Source organism: Cololabis saira, chromosome 20 (assembly GCF_033807715.1).
Source record: "Cololabis saira isolate AMF1-May2022 chromosome 20, fColSai1.1, whole genome shotgun sequence".
NCBI lineage: Eukaryota > Metazoa > Chordata > Actinopteri > Beloniformes > Belonidae > Cololabis > Cololabis saira.
Genome location: NC_084606.1, coordinates 24,780,287 through 24,801,707, shown reverse-complemented (window position 1 = coordinate 24,801,707; position 21,421 = coordinate 24,780,287). Strand labels below are relative to the sequence as shown.

Below are 21,421 nucleotides of genomic sequence, written 5' to 3'. Positions count from 1 at the left end.
CTTTGTTTTCTCACATCTCTAAGCAGAAAGCAGAGGCTGCGGCCGAATAAAGCCATCTAAACATGACGAGGACGCCTCTCGAGACAACAAAAAGATGTTTTTTTCTGTAGGTTTTCTGCATCACCTGTAATAAAGCACTTGAAAGCCAGTATATTTGAAAAGAGTATTGATATACTGCTGAGAGAATAAAAGCGGAATGGACAAAATGGACGAACTGGCAGCTGTTAGTAACAAAAGCTGGTCAATAATCACAAGATTGCAACATTTGAAGGTGTCCTGCAGTACAGACGAGACAGACTCTCAGGTTAGAGAATACATAGGGGGCCGCTGATGATTTTATCCCTCTTATATGTGGTTACTAAAATTAAACTTTATTTGGTGCAACAATTCAAGTATATATGGAATAAATCACAAAATCGAGGATGTGTAAGCTATGAGCGTGTTCACTCACGACTTATTCAGGGCCGAAGGTTTCCAGCCGCCGATTCGAAATCTCTTTTGTGTTTCTGTGCTTAACTTCATTTGAAGGTTTCTTTGGCGCAAGAATGCAAAAATAATTAAACAAATAAATAAACTGAAGGACTTTTAATATCAAATTCTTCATGAATGCCGTTCTTCACTGTAAAAACCCAACATCCATGGGAGTAATGAAAAAGCTCATTTCTAAGAAAGTAATTAGTCCTACTTTTTGTGAAGTGGCTGAACTATTTTGCTAATTTTAAGAATGTTTGTCAAGAAACCGTTTGTTACCCCATTGGCAAAGATATTTTTACTTAATGTAAGATAATTTGACTAGATTATGGAACTATATTAGATCTAGACTCGGACTCTCAAGTGGCTGTTTTTGAAGTGTAATATCCACCAGAAAGAGGTTGCCTTTATTCTCTACATGTATGTTTTATTTGCTCTTAAGCATGTGCAGACATCAAGTCCACGGCTCTTCCACCTGTACCTGGGATATATTGCTGAACGTGGCCTAAAGGGGGCCGGATAGGAGGTTCCCAGTCAAACGAGGCCAACTGTGCTGCATGATGAGGAACAAAAGACATATAGAGCAAATAGTTTGCTGACTGCGGCTGTTCAAAAAGTTGTGTCTTTGCCAGTGTGTTTCAGTGCCAAGAAAATCCTCTTGTGTCAAACTTCGTCCGACTGCCAAGTAAAAAAAAAAAAAGAAAAAAAGAAGAAAAAGAAAACCCCCAAATCAAAGAGCAAGAAAAAGATTCACCCACACAACCCTCAAAACAACATAGAGAGAAATATGAATCAAAATATCGCCAGTGATCTTTTTCTCCGAGAAGCAAGTGAAAAAGAACAAGGAAGGAGGGGGTGTGTGGATGAAAGAGCAGATACAATCGCCTCCACAGTGTCGGTGCTGAAAGTGGGAGGTGAACTAAATGCAGGGCAGGGTTTTGGTGCCCTTACTCTAATACTGATGATTAGCTATATGTCTTCCACACAAATGCCCTTAGATGTACCTTTACCCCCCCCTTACTTGATTTGATTTGATCCCCCTTGGAATAAGTATCGTGCAGTATTTGCATGGTTACTTATTCAATAGCCATTTCATCCTTGAGCAAGAGGTTGAGGCGCCACCATAATGCCTCATTGTGAAGCTCGTCTCGCAGCTCCGATGTTCAAAATCCCAACAATCATGTGGGCCGGAGGAGAGAAGCGTCTGAAGACCACTGTGTTTTCAAGGGAACGGCGTGATGGCGGTGTCCGTGCTTCCTTTATCGTGTTGGAACACCTCTGGAAAACACTGTGGATGGCTTTATAATGGCTCTCCGGGTCGCATTCATCCAAGGTTAGGCTCGGCCAATCATTTGTATTCAGGAAGACACCTTTTAATTGCACTGGTCAGCACATATACTTTCAGCAACACATTGGTATGCATCCCGTATTCAAAGTCCCACCAAAGATGCCTGACTGGTAAGCATGTGTGTGTGTGTGTGTGTGTGTGTGAGAGAGAGAGAGTCTGTGTGGGTGTGAGTGTGTGCATGTTTATGTGTGGGTGTGTGTGTTTTCCTGTACTTTATGTGCACACATCCCCCAAAAAGACTTCAAAACAAGAAAAAAGGAAAAACATGCAACAAAAATACCTTCGTCTCGAGGCTTGTTCATTGAAGATTCATCAGTTTTTTTTGTGAGCGGACCTAGGGTTAAGAAAAAAAGGGGGGAAAAAGAGAAAAGAGAAAATTCAAAAAAGATTACTGGCAAAAAACAAAAACAAAAAAAAAAAAGAATATCAAAAAAAGAAAAGAAGCAAGAGCAAAAAAGACAAATAGGCAAGAGTTCATGTTTGCTTATTGTGTGTGTGTGTGTGTGTGTGTGTGTGTTTTCCTCTAAAAAGAGTACAAAAACAAAAAGCATCACAGACACAAATTTATCACAAGAAAAGACACAAGATCAAAGAAGACTGCCGTGGATGTGGAGGTTGTCTTCTTTTCCCCTGCAGAAGAAAATGTCTTCCATTGTTTACGTCCCCTCTGCTACCGCTCCTCCTCTAAACCCCTAGCAGCTGGACCCGGGCCCGGGGACGTGCGGGCAAAACCCAACCCAAAATAATACACCCCTTCACTCCAAACTCATGACCCAAAAAGAGGACAGATATGTTTGAAGAACGCTTTTAAAAAAGGAGGATACAAGTGGAAGAGTAGCAAGTTTGGGTCCTGATACTCAAACACTGACACTTCAGTCGAGATAGGAACCTTTTAAAGAGTCGTTGCACAATTTGTTTTTATTTTAAAAAGACACAGTGGACACAAAGACAACCTGCTGCAGAGAGACAATGACCCTGGAACGGTGAAGAGCATGTTAAACATCTCCCACATCAAGTACGGGACCTAAGTGTGTTTACAAGTGTATGTGTGTGTGTGTGTGCACTGTTATTATTTAGTGGTTAAACTAGAAAGCTGCTCCCCAGGCGGCTGAATAATTACACAGCACAGCAACAGTGCGTCAATTTGAAATGACAAGTGAGCGTGACGCTAATTGCACAGAGGAGTGCAGGTAAAAGGTGACTGTAATATGATCTCCATCTGCCCTCTGGCTGTTTTTGGGAGATTAAAAGAGCGGTGGGAGTGCAGGAGAGAGGAAGAAAGAGAGGCTTTTCTTTCCCTCCTTCCACCGTCAGATCCTTCCATCATCTCAGATTTGTTTTAATGACCGTGACCGTGACTGAGGAGTCTCTTCTTCGTCATTATCCTCCATTAAGTGTTCGTTGACCTCATTCTCATGAAAAAAAGGAATAAAAAACAGCTTAAAATGTTTTATTTTACACCCAGTTTTCACTCTCTCTACGTATTTTGTGTGAAGTTAACAGAGAAATTTGTTTTTTTATAACTCTTCATCTCGTCTACATCGTGCGAAGATTTCACCTCAGTATTCAGAAAGTAAGTGCTGCTTCTTCAAAAAGGTCATCTTTCATCACTTTTGCTTTTTATTTCTAATACATTCAATTTTGGTTCTTGAAGTTTAATAATAAAGATTTTTTTTATATATAATGGAAGTACCTGATTTAAAAGAAAAAATACACTGAGCAAAATGGTTGAATAGTTATTAATTACAGAGTTAAAACTGTGTCACCGAATCACCAACATTTTAGCATAAAAGCACAGGAGACATCACATCACTGTAAAATCAGGGGGAAAACATGAGTACATCCTCTTTTAATCCCAAATTACTTTTGTGTAAAACACATTTACAAACATCATGTCATCACAGTGGGCGTCAGTAAAAGGTGACTGTAACAGAACATAACCTATTTCACAAAAATGAAGCCAAGAAGAAAGAACCTCGGCGTTGGCGGTCTGAAGTACCGCCTCACTGCCCTCGGGGTTTAGGTCTGATCTCTACTGTCACCAGATGTGCACATCTCTATAAAAGCAGATGTTTGGGCTGTTTTCTAGCCTGGACAATTCGGGTTTGTATTAACACAACACGACGTAAGCCAGGATATGTGACACACAATAAAACCAAGGTCCCACTTCCAGTGGTTCGAAAATGTGATGTTCTAGTATTTTCACATGATCTTTCCTTCCCCACATGTCATATATAAATCCATCCCAACAACAATGTTGACTAAATAGCTTGATCGTTTATCAGGTAACTGGAATTGGGCAGATCTATGGAGCTGAGCTGTATATTTTAGTTTTGCAGCAGCAGATAAGTCATGCGTCAGCCACAGTGGTAAGAAAAAGCATGTGAGCTATTTGGATCTTGGAGTGTTTGAGTGTTGAGCTTAAGAACACTGCGTTTTAATGAGTGACCGTTCGGTACATTTATATCAGGGGGATATTGTGTTACATTCCCTTTTACAAGTTGGGAAATCAATGTCTCTTCCACTCATCGGCAGTATCAATTTGAGTATTTAGTTTCTGAATAGAGGCTGAAAAGGTTGGCTAATGATTCGACTTCTCAAAACTCAAACTTCAGCAGAGGTGATGCAGAAAGGTCGGCAGGTTTCTGGAGCAGAGCGGGCTTATCGAAAGAGCCGCAGCGATCACAAACGATGGTTTTAGCATTAAAATTAGAAGCAAGCATCGGTTTACAGGTTTCATGGGGACTTTAAGACCTGCAAAGAAACTATAACACTCGCCTCGTTCTGAGTTAGCTCCCACCATGCTGTAATTGGGGTTAATATCCAACACATATTAATGCTATTTTACTGAGTTTTTCTAGAAATAAAAAGTGCATTTCTGCTAAGGGTATAGTTTTACCTTCCAGTTAAAAGACGGTTGTGAACTTTAAACAAACATCAGGGTTTATAATTTACTTCTGAATGCAAAGCAGACTTTCCTTTAGCTGATTCTGGACCATCGACTCACCTCGAATTCACTCCTTCATCTGGATGTTTGAACACTTCAAAACACAAACCGTTTCAGATTATTCTGATTAGAAATAACTTGAGAACTGCCTCAAAGGAGTCGTGGAGCGCGGCTTAATACCAGTGTTCCTATTTTAAGCAAGATTTATGACCCAACTGCAGCCGTTTAGATTATTTGCAGATATTTATAACCTCAGCCCAGATGTTTTTATGGTCTGGTGTGTTATCTGAAGGCCCAAGAGCTATTTGCAACCTGAAAGCTTGAAGTTTAGTTTGAAGCTCAGACTGCTTTCTTGTAACATTTATCTACTTAAATATCAGGTAAATTAAAAAAAAACAACATATTTATAGAAAAATACCATAATGTAAGGCTCCTGTGGAACATTTCACACAAAATGTATTAGCAGATTGAGATAAGTTTCTTTTTTGTATTAAAAAATAAAATTAAAGCAGGAATTACATGTGAAACCCTCAGAAGGGAAAGCTGCATTATCTTTGGTAGCTAATTAACTTGAACCCAAACATGAATTATTGATGCACATCAAACGCATTTACCACTTTTGAAAACTTTTTTAAAAAGTAAAAAAAAAAACCTGCGGGGGAAGGTTGGGGAGGGACAGAATGGAGAAAGTAGAAATCAAGCAGCCATTACCATCCGGCGTCATGCCGAGAAAAAGCGCACAGCGAGGGCTTGATTGACGTCTTTCACAACTACCAGGTGAGGAGCAAAGTGGTTGGAACCAAGCAGTGGGTGGGGAGGGAAAAAGTGGCTTTTCTGGCATTTTATTCAATGAAAAACAGCAGCAAACTGCAATGACCCTCCTCACCCGCTCACACCGTACCTGTAGATCGCAAAAAAGGGCCAATTCTTAAAGGGGACCGACCTATTATGGCATCTAATACCTATTTTAAACAGGCCTTGAATGTCTTAAAAACAAGCTTTTGATGTTTTTTTTACAGACACTGCAGAATTTGGCTGCTTTCCTCCTTCTCTGAGTTGGCAGGCTGAGGGGAGACCACTTTATATATGTAAGAGAGAAAACTTGTTTTTCACAATAGGTCCCCTTTAAGTTTCAGAGGACCAACACCCCCACAATTCTACATTTATCAACCATAAATAACAACTCCAGACCTCCAGTTGATTACACCTGTTTTATTTTCCACTTTCATTCTTTGCGTTGTTGTGTTTCTGTACTCCAGCCTCGCTGCAGCTTGCTTTGAAAATACTTATATAAGATTTCAGTTCGGTCTCATTTCTTCTGAAAGCCAAAAACTCAAAAATGCCACACGGTCCCAGCTTTCACCACAACAATTCTATTCACAAATGGACAAATGATGGAAACTGGCGTGGATGGGGTATGAAAAAACACATATTTTCCTAGAAACAGGTGTATGCAGAGCCAATGGAGGGAAACCTTTAAAAGAAATGGTGTGACGCTAGCGTGGTATTGTACCTATTAACCTGTAGGTGTGCAGCTTTTCCTACAGTCTCCATGTCTGACATGTAAGGCTGCAGTCTCATGCTATGTTGCACTTCTGGTTCTGTCTTGACAGGAAACAGGAGTTTAACAGAGCTGCTGTTCTCCCAATAAAACCAGTATTTTTTCAAAAGTCTCCACAAAACCAACTCTGATCTTTAAGTGTTTCTATAGTTGATGTCGTTTCCTGGAAAATAACAAAGAAAAGCTCGCTCCTTGTAATCTCGTCTCTCTCGTAGAGCCGGTTAATTTAAACCAGCCTGTGTAGCGTGGGTGGTGCTTGTTCAGGCCGCTGCAGCTCAGCTGACCAATCAGAGCAGAGGTGGGACGGCTCTTTTCCTTACCGCTTTTGTGAAATAACATAAATGTGAAGTCATCACACTTTACTTCTACTAGTAGAATAGATCACTGTCACACCCTGCTCTCCGGTCTTCCTAAAGTATTTTAGGAAGAGTATTTTATTTTTGATTTGATATTTTATTTTGTACATGTAAAAGACAATTAAAAGAGAAGATAAGAAAACAAAACAAAGCAAACAAAAAAAACAAAAAAACAAAGAATGTCATACTTTAACACTTAATATCTTACATTTACATTTACATGTGCAAAAAGCAGTAGGAAGAAGTGTAAATTTATTCAATCCTACCCCATTACCTAATCATTTATTAACATATATTTATAATAACTAACTATAATTATAATCACACACTGTACTCACACACTTACCCACACACACACACACACACACACACACACACACACACACACACACACACACACACACACACACACACACACACACACACACAGTTGAGTATGTCTATATATTTGTAAACACATGCCCATATAAATATGTATATAAATATACTTATTTACACCTTATTTATACTATCTCTATATTAACTCCATCTGCTCTATATCTATATATATCTACATACACACATATACATATTCACACACATACACACATACAGTATATACATATACCGTACATACACATATACTAGGGTTGTCCCGATCAGGATTTTTTAGCTCCAGATCCGATCCCGATCACTTGAGTTTGAGTTTCTGCCGATCCCGATTTTTCCCGATCCGATCACTTTTTTTGGCTTCCGATACATTTCTGATACTTTTTCCCGATCAGATACATTTTGGCAATGAATTAAAGGAGCTTGAGGCCGGATTGTGGCAAGATTTATGAAAAAAATCCGTATACATTTTAAGTTTTTCTAGTAATAATGTCAGATGAAGCGTTCCAAACCCAAAAGAATGAGCCCTCTAGCGTATCTCTCCTTTGCCTTGAACAGGCTGTGTGCTGCAAAATGTGCTGCAATTCGGTCCCGAATTTCCCGTGCTGGGCTGCAGATGTGACGTCACATGACGCTGCATGCACGTTCTCTCCGTTCTCACGTGCCGGCTTCACTGTTGGCTGCAGTACCCCCAACGGCCGTCGTGGTGAAGGGTGGCGCTAGAGAGTCTCATTTCTTAAAAGGAGCCTCAAGCTCAAGCAAAACAGTAAAATAAAAACCTACGGCGTAGGTTACGCGGCGACGCGCACCGTGCGGCCCGCGTTCTTGTACCCTACGACGTAGGCTCTGCGTCGCTTTAACGCGGAAGCATAAATCAGCCTTGAGTCGCGCTGTGAGCCTGAACCTGCAGCTCGTCAGCTCATCAAAGGAGAGGTTAAAGAGCGGGGCTGCAAGTTGTTCATTGCTGGTTCGTTTTGTTAACTCTGTAAGCTTTGTTGGTTTGTTTGTTTGTTAGTTTGCTGGTGTTTTTTTTCTGTGTGATTTTTAAATTATTTGTGAAGAAGTTATGAGATCCCTGTGAGGAAGGTTTTTTTGTTCCCTGTGGGAGTTTTTCTGTGTTTTTCTATTAAACTACGCCTCGTTTCGGCTAAAGTTTAACCCGGTTTGGTGTTGTGCGATTGGGTTCAGAGAGAACGACCCATAACACTCGTGTGTAAAGACGTGTGTAGACGTGTTGTAATCTGTAATCTATTGTTGTAATCTGTGCTTTAAATAAATCTTACATTGTTTATTATAAAACAAACATTTATTGCTTGTGTATTTGAAAAATACATGAGAACAGGACCTTGAAAAAATAATCGCATATTAAATCGCAATATTGAGGAAAAAAATCGCAATTAGATTATTTTCAAAAATTGTTCAGCCCTAGTTAAAATCACTGCATCGGCTCCCGGTGCATTTCAAGATTGATTTTAAGTTTTTTTGTATTAGTTTATAAGTGTCTTAATGGTCTTGGGCCTTCTTATTTATCTGATCTGCTTTTAAATCATGAGTCCTCGTGGACCCTAAGGCTGGGGCTATAAGTGTGGGTATCAATGTGAGGATGTGTGTTTAATCACGAGTGTGTGAGTTTTTATATGTTGATGTTGAGTTTTTATATGTTGATGTAAAGTACTACGCTACTGTTTGAGGAAAAACTATATAAATAGAATTTGATCTGATTTGACTTGATTTAAGAAATAAGAGGACAGTATGAGTCTGTTTCTGTACCCCCAAGATACAATGTGGACTTATCTTCCCCCTCATTATAATTGTTGGACCTAAAGGTCACTATATGATAATTTTTAAGCGTCTAAAAAGCACATTAATGTTACAAAGTTAGCTAGAGATGTCTGTGGGGTAAACACAGAGGCTTTACATTTGTTTTATTCATTCAAATATTACTGATTAGAAATGTATTTAAACTTTGGAATTCCCTGTATTTATGCTTATTAATTGACAAAACTGTGTTTTCACGTATTTTGTTCATGGAAGAAAATAAATCCTGCACGCTCACGTCATTTTAACACTAAACTCTGTGTTAAACATTTTTAGAAGAATCTTTATGCAATAAAATGTGAGCAATGTGTGACGAAACAGCCCTTTAGAAAACCTGCTAAGGGCGTAGGTGTGTGTTGTTGAGGGTGTGTGTACAACACGTGCATCTGTGTGTGTAATTGTGTCATTTAAGGGCCCTGAAGCAAACTAAAAGAAAAGGACGAACCTGATTGGCTGTTGACTGCTGTGAGTGAACAGGTGAGAAGGGAGGCGGCGGTGACAAAACCACTGAATCAACACATCACAGCGAATCTCTTCTCATTTGTCATGTTCATCTGTTTGAAACAAGCGGCGCGTCTCACACGGACCTGTCCACCGGAGACTGATAACAGCGTTCAGCAGAGACCCATACACACGAAGCAAACAAGGCTCCATTTACCGTCCCTTTATCTCTGCGGTCCAACGCTTTCCCCTAAAGGACTGGATATTTGCTTCTGTCCTCTTGCACAGATCTCTGTCCTCTTTCGCAGATTCAGATCTTGCACCCTAGTTTGAAGAGGGACATGGTCCCAGTGGTGTTCAAGTTTTTTTGGGGGAGAACTCTAGATGCCGGTGATGTGAGCAGACAGAGCTGGAAGGGCTTTCGTTGCCTCTGACTCTTCCCATGGATTCGTTGTAAAAGACTCCTTTAAGTCAGGCTCCTTCAACCATTCACATCCAGTAAGGAGAATATGAGCAGTTTGTTGACACCTGGACACATTTTGCTGGTTATTTTTTAACATTTATAATCATGTCACCTTTATTCAGAGCTTAAAAGTCCAGTTTCTCTCTGGTCCAGTATCAGCCTCAGTTGGGTCCAGACTCTCGTTATCCACTGGCTTCTGATGGGCTGACGTCATGAGTTTGCCGCACTGCATTGTGGGCGCTTTGTGTCGTGGTGGCCGCCTTGATTCATCAAAAGTCATTGCAAAGTCAACCTTTTGTGCCGTAAAACAAACATCAGCTTTCACAAAAGGTTTGGTCGTTTTACTCTGCAACGGAGGAGATATGACTGGTTGTTTATTGCATGACAAAGCCTCCGTCAAGCGTTGCCATGGCGCTGTTGGGTGAGTAGGTAGTTGGAGATGGGGTGAGAAGCCTCCAGGATGACTTCCCAGGGAGGTGTTTCCAGCATCTCGAGCCGGGAGGAGGCACTGGAGCAGACGCAGGAGATGATGAAGAGATTAAACGTCCCTGCTGACCATGGGACACTTCGATATCCTCCCAGGAGGAGCTGCTTAGGCTGCTTAGGCTGTTCCCACGGCAACCCAAACTTAAACAAGCTGAAGGTAATGGATGGACGGATGCCTCTTTATTCAGAGCTGGAAGAACTGTAATAAATCATTCTAACTGACTTTGGCCACATGAATTTTATTGGCTTCTGCAACAGCAACAGTTTATCATAAAGATTTACATATTTTTTCAATAACTTCGCCCGACATCAACACTTACAGATCCCAGTTGATTGCTTGGTATTTTTTTTCTTATTTAATTTTGTCTCCACACATCGCCGGCGCTTTGACTCGCGTCCGCGCCATCTGTGTTCTCAAACTGCATGATTCAGGAAAACAAAACAAAAGAAATGCTTCTTTATCCTTCTGGGTTTATGGACGTGAGTGAGTTTGTGAGCTTGCGTGGGAGAACGTGGGTGTGGAGCGGCTCATTTGGCCAATGTGCGCCGGTCCAGGTTGATCTACGAGGAACTGCGACCGTGTGTGACAGCTGGTGACTGAGCGTCGCGCATGAAAGATGGACGAGAGAAAGAGACAGATGGAGATGAAGGCAGAAAACAGGGAGAAATGAGAGCATTGTCTTTAACCTGGAGCGAAAATATTGCAGTAGAAAACACAATCAATAACTCAATGAGACTCGTGCATAAGTGTGTATTTATGCGTGCGCCCCCGCAGGAGCGGCTCTCAGATGAGATGTGGCTGCCACTTGGAGATCGTTTGCCCACATCTACTCTCCTCATTTCACGCAGAGTTTGCGTCCTTGGGTGCGCGCATGTGTGCGTAACAATGCGAGACAGTATGGAAAGCTGTTTTAATATTTAACAGCTAGACTGAATATGTGTTGCAGATATCCACAATTCAATTCTTCCTAGTCAAAAAGAGCATTTCAGATATCTACAATTACATTCTTCCTATCCACAATTGTCATTTCAGATATCCACCACGTCATTCTGCCTATAGGACAAATGACGTCACTTTTTCCATTCATGTGTGTGAGGTTTTTAATTACAGATATCTACAATTCAGTTGCAGATATCCGCAACGTGAATTACGGATATCTGCAACTGAATTACGACTAGCTGTAATTCCAGTTTCAGATATCTACAATTTAATTCTGACTAGTCTTAATTCCAGTTCAAGATATCTTTAATTCCCCTCAATTCAAGATATCTACTTCGTCCTTTCTAGATATCTTAAATTAAGTTTTGACTAGTCAGAACCAAGTTGTAGATATCCCAAACTAGAATTATGACTAGTCAAAATGATGTTGTAGATATTTCAAACTGGAATTACGGATAGTCATAATTTAATTGTAGATATCTATAATCAAGTTATAGATATTTTGAAATTAAGATATGAAGATTTGAAATGAGATATCTCAAATTGGAGATATCTTTAACTTCCATTCTGCTTAGTCAAAATGACATTATAGATATCTTGAATTAGAGTTTTGACTAGTCAAAATGACACATATCTTGAATGACAATTCTGACTAGTCACAATGTAATTACGACTAGTCACAATGCAGTTGTAGATATCTGCAATGTTAATTCCGGATAGTTAAACTTAGCCATTAAATGTTAAAACGGTTTGCCATAGACAGTGAGAGGCACAGACAATGGAGCAGGCGGCGAGCAGACGCGCCGCCGCCGATCTGGGGCTTCATTATCACACGGTGTGTGACGGGCCTGTGCGCGCTCGTCACAGATGAGTAGCTGTGACTCCGCCGCAAACAACTGCGGAGTCCATTTTCAGGTGAATGGCAGTAAAATGGGATCCCGAGCGCGCGGCTGCAGCTCCTGTCACATCCACCTCTCTGCATGAATTTATGAAAACGTCATTAATCAAACTGTCAAAATTAGTTTTCCGCCGCTTTCGTATCATCGAGACTCAATTCACTTCCGCCAATGAAAGGTTGTGATATGCAGAATATTCTTTTTTTTTTATTATCAGGGAATATTACAGTACTCGCTCTCTCAAAATGATCTTTACTTTTGTAGAATTGCAAAATAATCACTTTGAAGCTTGAAGATGGATGGCGTGCCTCCGCGCGCCTCCGCGCCACGGCGTTCTTGCTTATTATGTGTTTGCGCGAGGACGGCGGGGACTTTCACCTTCTCTGGTGTCCGTCTTACTTATGAGATAGTAACCTTGCCCGCGGTGGCGTACAGTGAATAATAGGCTTTTGGGGGATTTCAAAGAACCGGAGGAAGACGGATGAGACTGTCAGGATGCTGCACCGGCGCGTCTGAGGCCACCTGAGGAAAAACACCACCAGGCTGGCGAGTCTAACAGGGGACAACACAAGTAGGAGAAGTTAGATGAAGTTCTGCTTTTTATTCATTCCTCTTTCTTCCTCTCATGTAGAATCAATAAGACAGTTTCGCTTTCACTCTAACTTAGGTTTAACAATCCATATCTGCAGAAAAACATCCGTTTGAAAGGGAGAAACATAGACAAGAGCCACGGTAAAGGGGTGGAATAACTCTGGAATCATAATTCCTACATTTTTTTTATTATTATTATTTGAAATATTGATGATAGAAGTCAAAACTAGAGCCCTGCTTCCTCTGAGTGTGTGAACAGTGCCGAACACATAATTTAAGCAATCATACTCATATTTTGAAGCTTCAACAACAAAAAAGGGAATAAAAAAAGGATGAAATTTTAAAATGTGCGTGCATTCAAAAGATGCTTATCAATAACATATGTTTGCCAAATGATGTTTATTTTGATGATGTCCTGACCCCTGACGGGCCCCGGGCCTCGGTACATCGTACTCCAGCTCTGCTTCAGCTGCGGGAGCCGACCGACGGCCCGTTCCTGCCGCCGCGGCGACGGCTCGCTCCCCTGCTCTGCTCTGATTACACATCTCAAGCAGCTCGCCTCGCTTGTCACTTGAAATCACACGTCAGTTTATATAATTGGATAAGAACAACTGTGGGCCTTGACATTTTCAATATTTTGAAATGCCGTGTCCTAAGTCTGTGAACGAGGGGGGGTTGTGAAAAAGAAAAAAAATACCCGCTATCATTAATGAAAAAAATACCATGTGGTCCCTGTCAGGTTTGAATCGTGAAAAAAAAAAGGCTTATATGAACATTTCACACCGTCCTTTGATAAAATTGAAATTTCCGGCTCTTTGCCCGGTGTCATGTGGCTCTATGGACTTTATTTGATAGGTGCAGTGAAAGACAGACACGTAGGAAGTGGGGGCAAAATATGCCGCGACTGGAATCGAACCTGCGTCGCTGTACTGGGGAAAGTTTACATAAGTTGCCTGCTCAACGCGCTGAACTATATGGCGCGGGCTCGTGTTTGTGACGGAAATAACTCGGAGGGAAAAAAATCCACTCTCAAAATGGCGTGAGGACATATTTAGACCCAGAGGGGCTGTCATGTGACAAAATCTGATCCGAGTGCCATCATTGAAGTTTTTCTGTCTCCATACAGCAGCCTGCCATTGCTCAACGCTAAGTAACTTTACAAACAAGGCAAAACATCAGCAATTATCTTAGAGAAGTAACTTTTGCCGACCATGGATGTCAGAAGGGCTATAAGGCCATCCTTGCATCCATCTGTCTGACCATCCCTACTTCCTCCTATTCAGGGTGACGGGTCACAAACGCCGCTTCCAAAAAGTTTGGAGTCCAACATTTTACAGCCAAAAAAAAAGCTTATTCACAAGTTTAAAGCATTTGCAAATCCTCCCAGGAGTTCACAGCCCAGCAAATTCACTCCAAGGTCAGACCTCACAATTCTTGGAGACATTGCAAAGAAATTAAAAGTCCTCCTGGAACACTATCCTTAAGCCGACTGTCAAACATGGGGTGGAAGGGCCATGATCTGGGCTTGTTCCACCCTCAGGACCTGGACGCTTTGAAAGCACTGAGTTGAGCACGAACTCCTCTGATCATCAAAGTCAAGACTGACTAGAAATATGTCCACACCCGGAAATGTAACACCCAACTAATGGGGCATTCAAAAAATGACTTTGAGTGTTTGCTAAAGTCCAAACCTGCAACAGATTGACACGCCTTGGATGGACATTAAGAGAGGTGCATCAACCGATGCCCACAAAGGTCACTGGAAGAAGTGTGAGGCAGAATTCCTCCACAACAATTTGAGACAGTGATAAGGTCGTACAAAAAAAGGATTGCTTCAAGTTATTGCTTGAAACCATGAGGTGTCCCTAGTTTTTAAGGCCCTGCTTTTGCATTTTTGCCTTCTTTAGCTCAATAATACATTTCTGTTTCGTGAATAATGACCCGCATGACATGTCATGTGTTACTATTCATCTGTGGATGGTTTTAAAGCATTTTAGTACCTGGAGGAGACCAGGAAAATGTCACCATGTGCTGAAAATGTAAAGCCTTTCATGATAATATATTCTCCCTTTTTCACATAACTGCGTCAGCAAGAGTGTTGGGATGAATAAGATGGATGAAACTAAAATGGCACAATATGTTGCAGTTCTCTAAGGGCATCACAGTTAAATTTTAATCTAAATGTTAAATGTTAATTATCAGTAGACTTAGTGATGATTAATGGATGCTGGTTGAAACACAAAAAGAATAAAGTATCAGGGAAAAAAGGGGGGAAAAACCTTCCATGGATTAAAGAAGTCTGGCTTATAAAAGCCATGATGGTGATGTCATAACTGTCTGACTGTGTTTCATGTGATCAAGACGGACAGAAATTGTTTATTTGCAGCATAAATAATAACTTTGAAAAGATTGTGGATAATAAAATGAACTCGTCCAGGAGGAGTCTACGGCGGCGACAGCTGAACGTAAGCCGTGGTTAATGTACGGTACACTCTGGATATAAAGAGTCCCTGATGGAAGAAGCGTATTCAACAGCTGACTGACTCTGCCTCGTGTAAAAGATGTAAAAAAGTTGATCGTTAAACTCCATTTTCGAAGGCTCAAACAGCTGTGAACGTGGAAACCAAAGGAACGAGCTGACGGGAGTGTGTTTAATGTGTATACATGTTTCTGGCTCAGGGTTTGATTTGGCTTCTCTCTCCTTCTGCAATTCATCATTTCTACCCCTCTTTTGCTTTTCCTTCCATTTATTTTCCTTCCCTTCAACACCTTTTCTTTCCCTCTTTCTTTTTCATACATTGTGTTTCTCTCCTTGTCGACTCCCGCTCCCTCGTACGTCTCTGGGTGCCTTGTTCTCAAGTCTCAGACTCAGAACCTGAGAAATATCGATCAGGACTGCCTGAAAGGGGAAAAAAAAAAATCAAGCAGGCGGAAACAGAAAGGGGGGTGGAGGGTGGGCGGTGATGGAGAGAGCAGGGCAGAAAAGGATGCTGACACAGGCTTTTCAAAATAATAGGTGTGAGAGAGACAGAAAAAAAAGAGACAGAGCCTGTGAGGTGAAGACAAAAATGAAACGGGACAGTTGTTTGTCCGGGTGCTGATCTTGAGAAGATCGTCATGTGTTATTACGTGAGGGTTATGACTGAAGGAAGACAACAAAAGTGTTGCCAGGGGCCTTAAAGTTAACGGAATTTCTTGAGGCCTCAATGGTTTTTGGTCAAAATGCCACGAAGATCAGCATCCAATAGCTCGCTCTTTCACCATGTTTCTTCATCTCTGTTTTTAGTAGGTTTTTAAAAGGAACCCTGGTTATTAAGACATGTAGTCCCTAATTAGCCACAATTGTTCTCTTATACTAAAATATGTTGTTAGAAACACATAAAATAATTTAATTGCTTTAAAAATCTACAATGTTTATCACATATTTTGACCTGCGGGAGGCGCCATGTTTTACCTGCGCAATGCATTCTGGGGGCGATGACGTAGGCCGGTGGCTCTGGGAAGATAAGCCGCGTTAGTTTAACTGGGACAGGTATCTAAAACATAGATGAGCAGCACTCTCCCGGCCGTGGAGGCTGACGAGGGAGCCCATAAGACGTCTCGGTTCAGGCAAACTGGATCAAAGTTCTGTGATGCACGGGAGATCTGCAAAAATGATCAATGTCGTGCGCATCTTACCAGTGCGTAGACGGCGTAGGGTACAGCGTAGACTGCGTAGCCGTGGCTCTAGACCCCGCAGCGCACCGCGCACCGCTCTCGCCGCCGCCGGGATGGAGACGCCGGTGGGCAGGAGGCACGTTTGGGTGGGCATAGAACCGGCTTCAGTGCTGGGTCCACCGTTTGATGACAGACCAGAGGCTGAGGGGACTGGCCCGGGACTTTGACGAAACGGGAGGCGCAGACTTCGCGTCAAATAGGCAAGAACATCTTTATTTAATTTAATGATGCCAGATCTGGCAGGGGTTCTTATTGTAGCATCGGCTATCTGCTAGTTGAAACGTGTGGTCAGTTAGTCTATCTGAGTTTTATGGTGTTTTTATAGTTCATGCTTTATGGTGCTGTACTTTTTTTTTTTTTTTTACTTTTTTGTAGGTGCGCCGTCACCTTAATGTTCAGCTGTGTTTTGATCTGTGTTTCTGGTGCGCCGTCACCTGTTTAGCTGTGTTTTCATCTGTTTCTGGGTGTCAAAACAGTGGACGGGGGCCAGTAGGAGCCACCGTCTGACGTCACTACCCAGAATGTAAACAACAATGGCGACCTACGAGTTAAATTATATTTTCAAATTTTATAAAAACGAAGACATCAACAAGGTTTTTTATATCACATTGTTATAATTGATACCAACATTTATCTTTTAAGACCTACATGTCTTAATAGCCAGGGTTCCTTTTAAAGGGTGGAGTCATCGCTGCTCCACCTCACTCTTCTGCAGGACTTACGTTTGATATCGTAGTGCAAAGTACATTGGAGGTGCAGCTAGATGGGAAGCTGGGAGATTTTAAGGACCCAGTAAATCTGAACAAAATATTTGGATGACGCACTTTCAGACCCTGAACCAAAACACAAGGCTGTGTGATCTCAAACGTTTGAGTTTATATAACTACCCAGTAAAGGTTCTGATACGGTTTTTGTCTTTTCTTTTTCATAATATGTCCCTTTTAAATGCAAAAAAAACTAAAAAAATTAGTATCGGAAAGGGTTGTGAGTGAAAATAAAGCGAGTGAGAAATAATGAAAGGCTGAAAAAAAGTGAATGTCAGAGGAAAGTTTGAACACAAAGTAACAGGTTTATGATGAAAAATCCGAGATGAAAGAGACCTTCAGATAAATAGACGGCAGCGAGAAACAGAGCTTTGTGTGGATCACAGAGAGGTGAACAAAGACGTAGTGAGCACCAGGGAGGCAGATGGAGTGACATTTACAGAGTGGTGATGATTGAATAAGCATGAAGGTTAAAGCCATTTTCTCCCCTTGTAGCCACACACACAAACACACACTTGTGGGCTCATCTGCTCGTGCAATCATGCACACACCGCCCAGATAAATCTCTGCTTAGAGCTCAGTCTCAATTACTGCATACTTACATATACTTACAAAAGTAAAATGTGTAAAACATGTATTTTTTGTATGTTTTCCATGATATATCAGGAACAAAATCAGCTAGAAACACAATGGATATGCTTTACATTATGGTGTTGATGGCTCAGCCTCAGAGAGACGAGGTCAGATGGCTCATAAAAGGTTTGAAGAACCTGACTAGCAGGAGATTTGGACCCTCTAAGTTTCATGCATTATCAGGGGTCTGAGCAAACTACAAGGAGAAGTTAGCTCAAGTAGGAGAACGAGGAAAAGCTCCGTTTCGCTGTTTTTGCAAAGATCTGCTTTGTTCCGTTTATGGCTGTGAAAACACAAAATCTGATTTTATAAGCCCTCAGGGTTTACCATAAAGATGTTAAAGTTGGCAAGTGGAGTATTTTCTGTTTGTTCAGCTCTTGTCTGCAACTCCTTGGCAAGTCCATGTTGGTAACTTCCTTCCCTTTTCTACTTTGCTGTCATTTGTGTTATGCACGTTTTGGGAACAAATGCTGGTGAATAAAAAAAGAACATCATGAGAAGAAGCAGATCATGGCAAGTGAACGCAACGCTGCCAAATAAAAAGGATAAATAAAATGATGGCGTTGCAACGTTTCTCCAGGAAACATGGCCATGCGGGTGGATGTGTTTAATGTGGGCGAGCGTTGCAGGGAAAACCCACACAGGCATGGTAGGTGTTAGTCCAAGAAAGCCCACAACAACTCCTGCATTTTAAGGCTTTATGTGGGTTTTCTGTGGAAGGTGTAACCAGAGAAAACCCATAAAGACCCCGTGTGCTTCAACCCATATGGGCCAGACAGGTTTCATACTCACTATACACAGGAACTACGAGGAACATTGTGTTATTATATATGATCATTGCAGAAAGGTGTATCTCCTTCAGGGTTGTGTGTTTTTGTAGAAAATAATAATCTAAGTATCACATTGAGATATATTCCCCAAACTATTCAGCGTTGTGTGTGATGAGCCAGCCCATTTCTAGTCTCAATAGTGTAATTCCCTGCACTCCAGAGGCGATAAGGAATCACACTATCTCCCGTCCTTCCCACAGTCTGTCAGAGCTGCGCCCTGTTTGCCTCGGCGTGTGAGAGGTGCAAGGCGTGCTCAGAAAAGCTAGCTTTTTGCACATTTTGACATTTGATTTTTGTCAGCCGACCTAATTGTGATCCTTATTAGGCTAACCTTTGAAGAGCGAAGAGTCTTCCTGTTGTCTGACATGTGGGGAAGGTTGAAGAAGGAACTATGGAAATGTTGGTTGTGTCGAGCTTTCAAAATGCCGTCACCCTCAGCTTCTCTGTTGCCATCTCATGTAGTATTTCACCTGTGAAGTAATCTCTGCTTTATATTGTCTTTATTTGCCATTGGCTATAAAAAAGGAGCAAAAAGAGGATCAATCTGTGTTTGAACAGTCATTGAACCCTTCAGCTATTTCCACTGGAGATAAAATCTTGCTAAAAGCTGTTGATCTGTGCAATAACCTTCAAGTGTGGTCCAAGATCATTGACACTCTTCATCTGTCTGTGAGGGCTTTGAACTTGTTTTTCTGGTGTTCCTCCAAACCCTTTTCCTTTCTCTTCTATCAGACACTATAGTTCACAGTAATGTGTATCGACCATTCAGGTGTTCATCAATTTAATGTGAAGCCGATGATTTCGAGGCATTTCAAAGTGAAATACAAAAACACCGGCTGATTCCACTCGCTTTAATGAGGTTAATTGAGATTTTACAGCCCTTTTCCCCATAATAATGAGCTGAATATCTGTTAAGGTCTTTGGGGTCTTTGGGAAATACCGAAAGGCATTTTTGCTAATTTATTATAATTGATAGACTAAACAATTACACCAATAAGTGAACAGAATATAAATTTAGTTGCACAAAAAAGAATTCCAGATGGACAGATGGCTTTTTAGGCCACTGTAACCTCAATGGTGCATGGTCTCCAGAACATGACCTAAAATACTTCTTAAAGTAGCACCATGGTTTCAAAATCTTTATAATGTATCATGGACTTATACTTGGGTAAACTGGACCCCTTCCACTGACACAGCATGTCTGGCTGGCCTGGATTTGAACCATGTTACTTTGTGGTCTAGCCAGGATCACTCTCGCGAGAGCATGTATCGCATTACAGAAATACATCACACACCAACATCAGGACCTCGGCCAGCTGGCTCTGTCTGCCAGAGGCTAGCTGGCTAGCTATTCCCGGCATGCTCACCATAAAAGAGGTGCCAAGGAAACCAAAGATGACCAGGAAGAGGAAGAGGAAAAGAAAAATCTTAGTCTGGCTTTGAATCGTTGGCAAGCGCTATGAGAAGAAATGCCAAGCAAGTTTGTGTTTGTGGAAGGTCGGTCTAAGTTTTGTACGTTTAGTTGACTAGTTTTTCGTTGTCAACTGAACTACTATCACAGCTGTAGTCTTAGTATTTTGTCCTAGCCAGGTGTTTGCTTGTTTTTTTGGAATCTGTTATGAGTTTGTAGTAATTATGTGTATTTTAACTGCAGCATGGCAAAAAAATTCAAAGGAAGCATGTTTATTTGTAGTCGAGTAGGCTAAATTACAGCAAACCACATTCTGCACTGAAAGTAGTTGGTCGTGGACTTCTCTCTCTTTGCCAGTGTATAGAGGCTTCAGATCTGAGATCTGTAGGCTCTGTGATCTCTTTTAAAAACCAGCTGAAAACACATCTTTTTAAACTTGCTATTGCCTAGTTTTTATATTTTATATATTGCCCTGTTTTATTTACGAAGCACTTTGTGATTGTTATTTTGGAAAGTGCTATATAATAAAATAAAATAATAATAATACATAGGTATTATATAGCGCTTTTTTAGGTACCCAAACACGCTTCACAATGGGTTGTATTATTCATTCACACTTGGTGATGGTAAACTATTATGTAGCTGGCCTGGGGCAGACTGACGGAAACATACAACGTATATATATATATATATATATATATATATATATATATATATATATATATATATATATATATATATATATATATATATATATATATATATAAAATTTGACTTATATACTTCAGCTGGTTATAAATCGACAGGCACTGCTGTCTGTGAGTAGGGCTCAGTTCATAACAATTTACAACGGTGCTTCACTGAAAACGAACCTAAAGCACTCCCCAGATGGTCAACACTCGACCACAAATCTCTAGACATAAATGATGACACAAGCTTCCTGATTTTAAATAAGACAGTCAACACTGTCAGTCCAAACTGCCAAGTCTGAGAGTATCTCTGTTAAAGAGCCTGAAGACACATTTCCATTAGACTTTTTCGCAAAAGAAAATCAAAACTGAATTTGCGATAAAGGTAGAGATGCAGAGGGTCGGTAAGCTCAGTGTTTTTCAAATAAGAGTAATTCTCGCAACTCTCCATAGAAAAGTGCAAGACTTTTCTTCAAAACAATGAAAAAGAAAATCTCAATGTTGAATAAAATGGACAAAAAACATGCTTTGTCTTTGACAAATTATCGCGATTGCCACTAGCGCTGTTTGGAAAAAAGATGATGAAGGTAGCGGATCATCATTCAAATGATTATTCACGGGCAAAGCCCTCATGTAATGCAGTAATACCTAATGATTAGGTAGTGTTATAGTACAACTACATCGCATTAA

At 41.0% G+C, this 21,421-nt stretch overlaps 1 protein-coding gene across 2 annotated transcripts in view; it reads right to left on the bottom strand.

The window, feature by feature from the left end:
• nlgn2a (neuroligin 2a) overlaps positions 1–21,421 on the bottom strand; it is a 289,734-nt gene that overhangs the window by 145,397 nt on the left and 122,916 nt on the right. The window contains exon 4 of one of the 2 annotated variants that reach the window (XM_061710704.1): positions 2,100–2,153. The exons of the other annotated variant lie outside the window; for it this stretch is intronic. Coding sequence (XP_061566688.1) covers positions 2,100–2,153 — 54 coding nt within the window. The remainder of the gene's footprint in view (positions 1–2,099; positions 2,154–21,421) is intronic. 2 annotated transcript variants of the gene reach the window in all.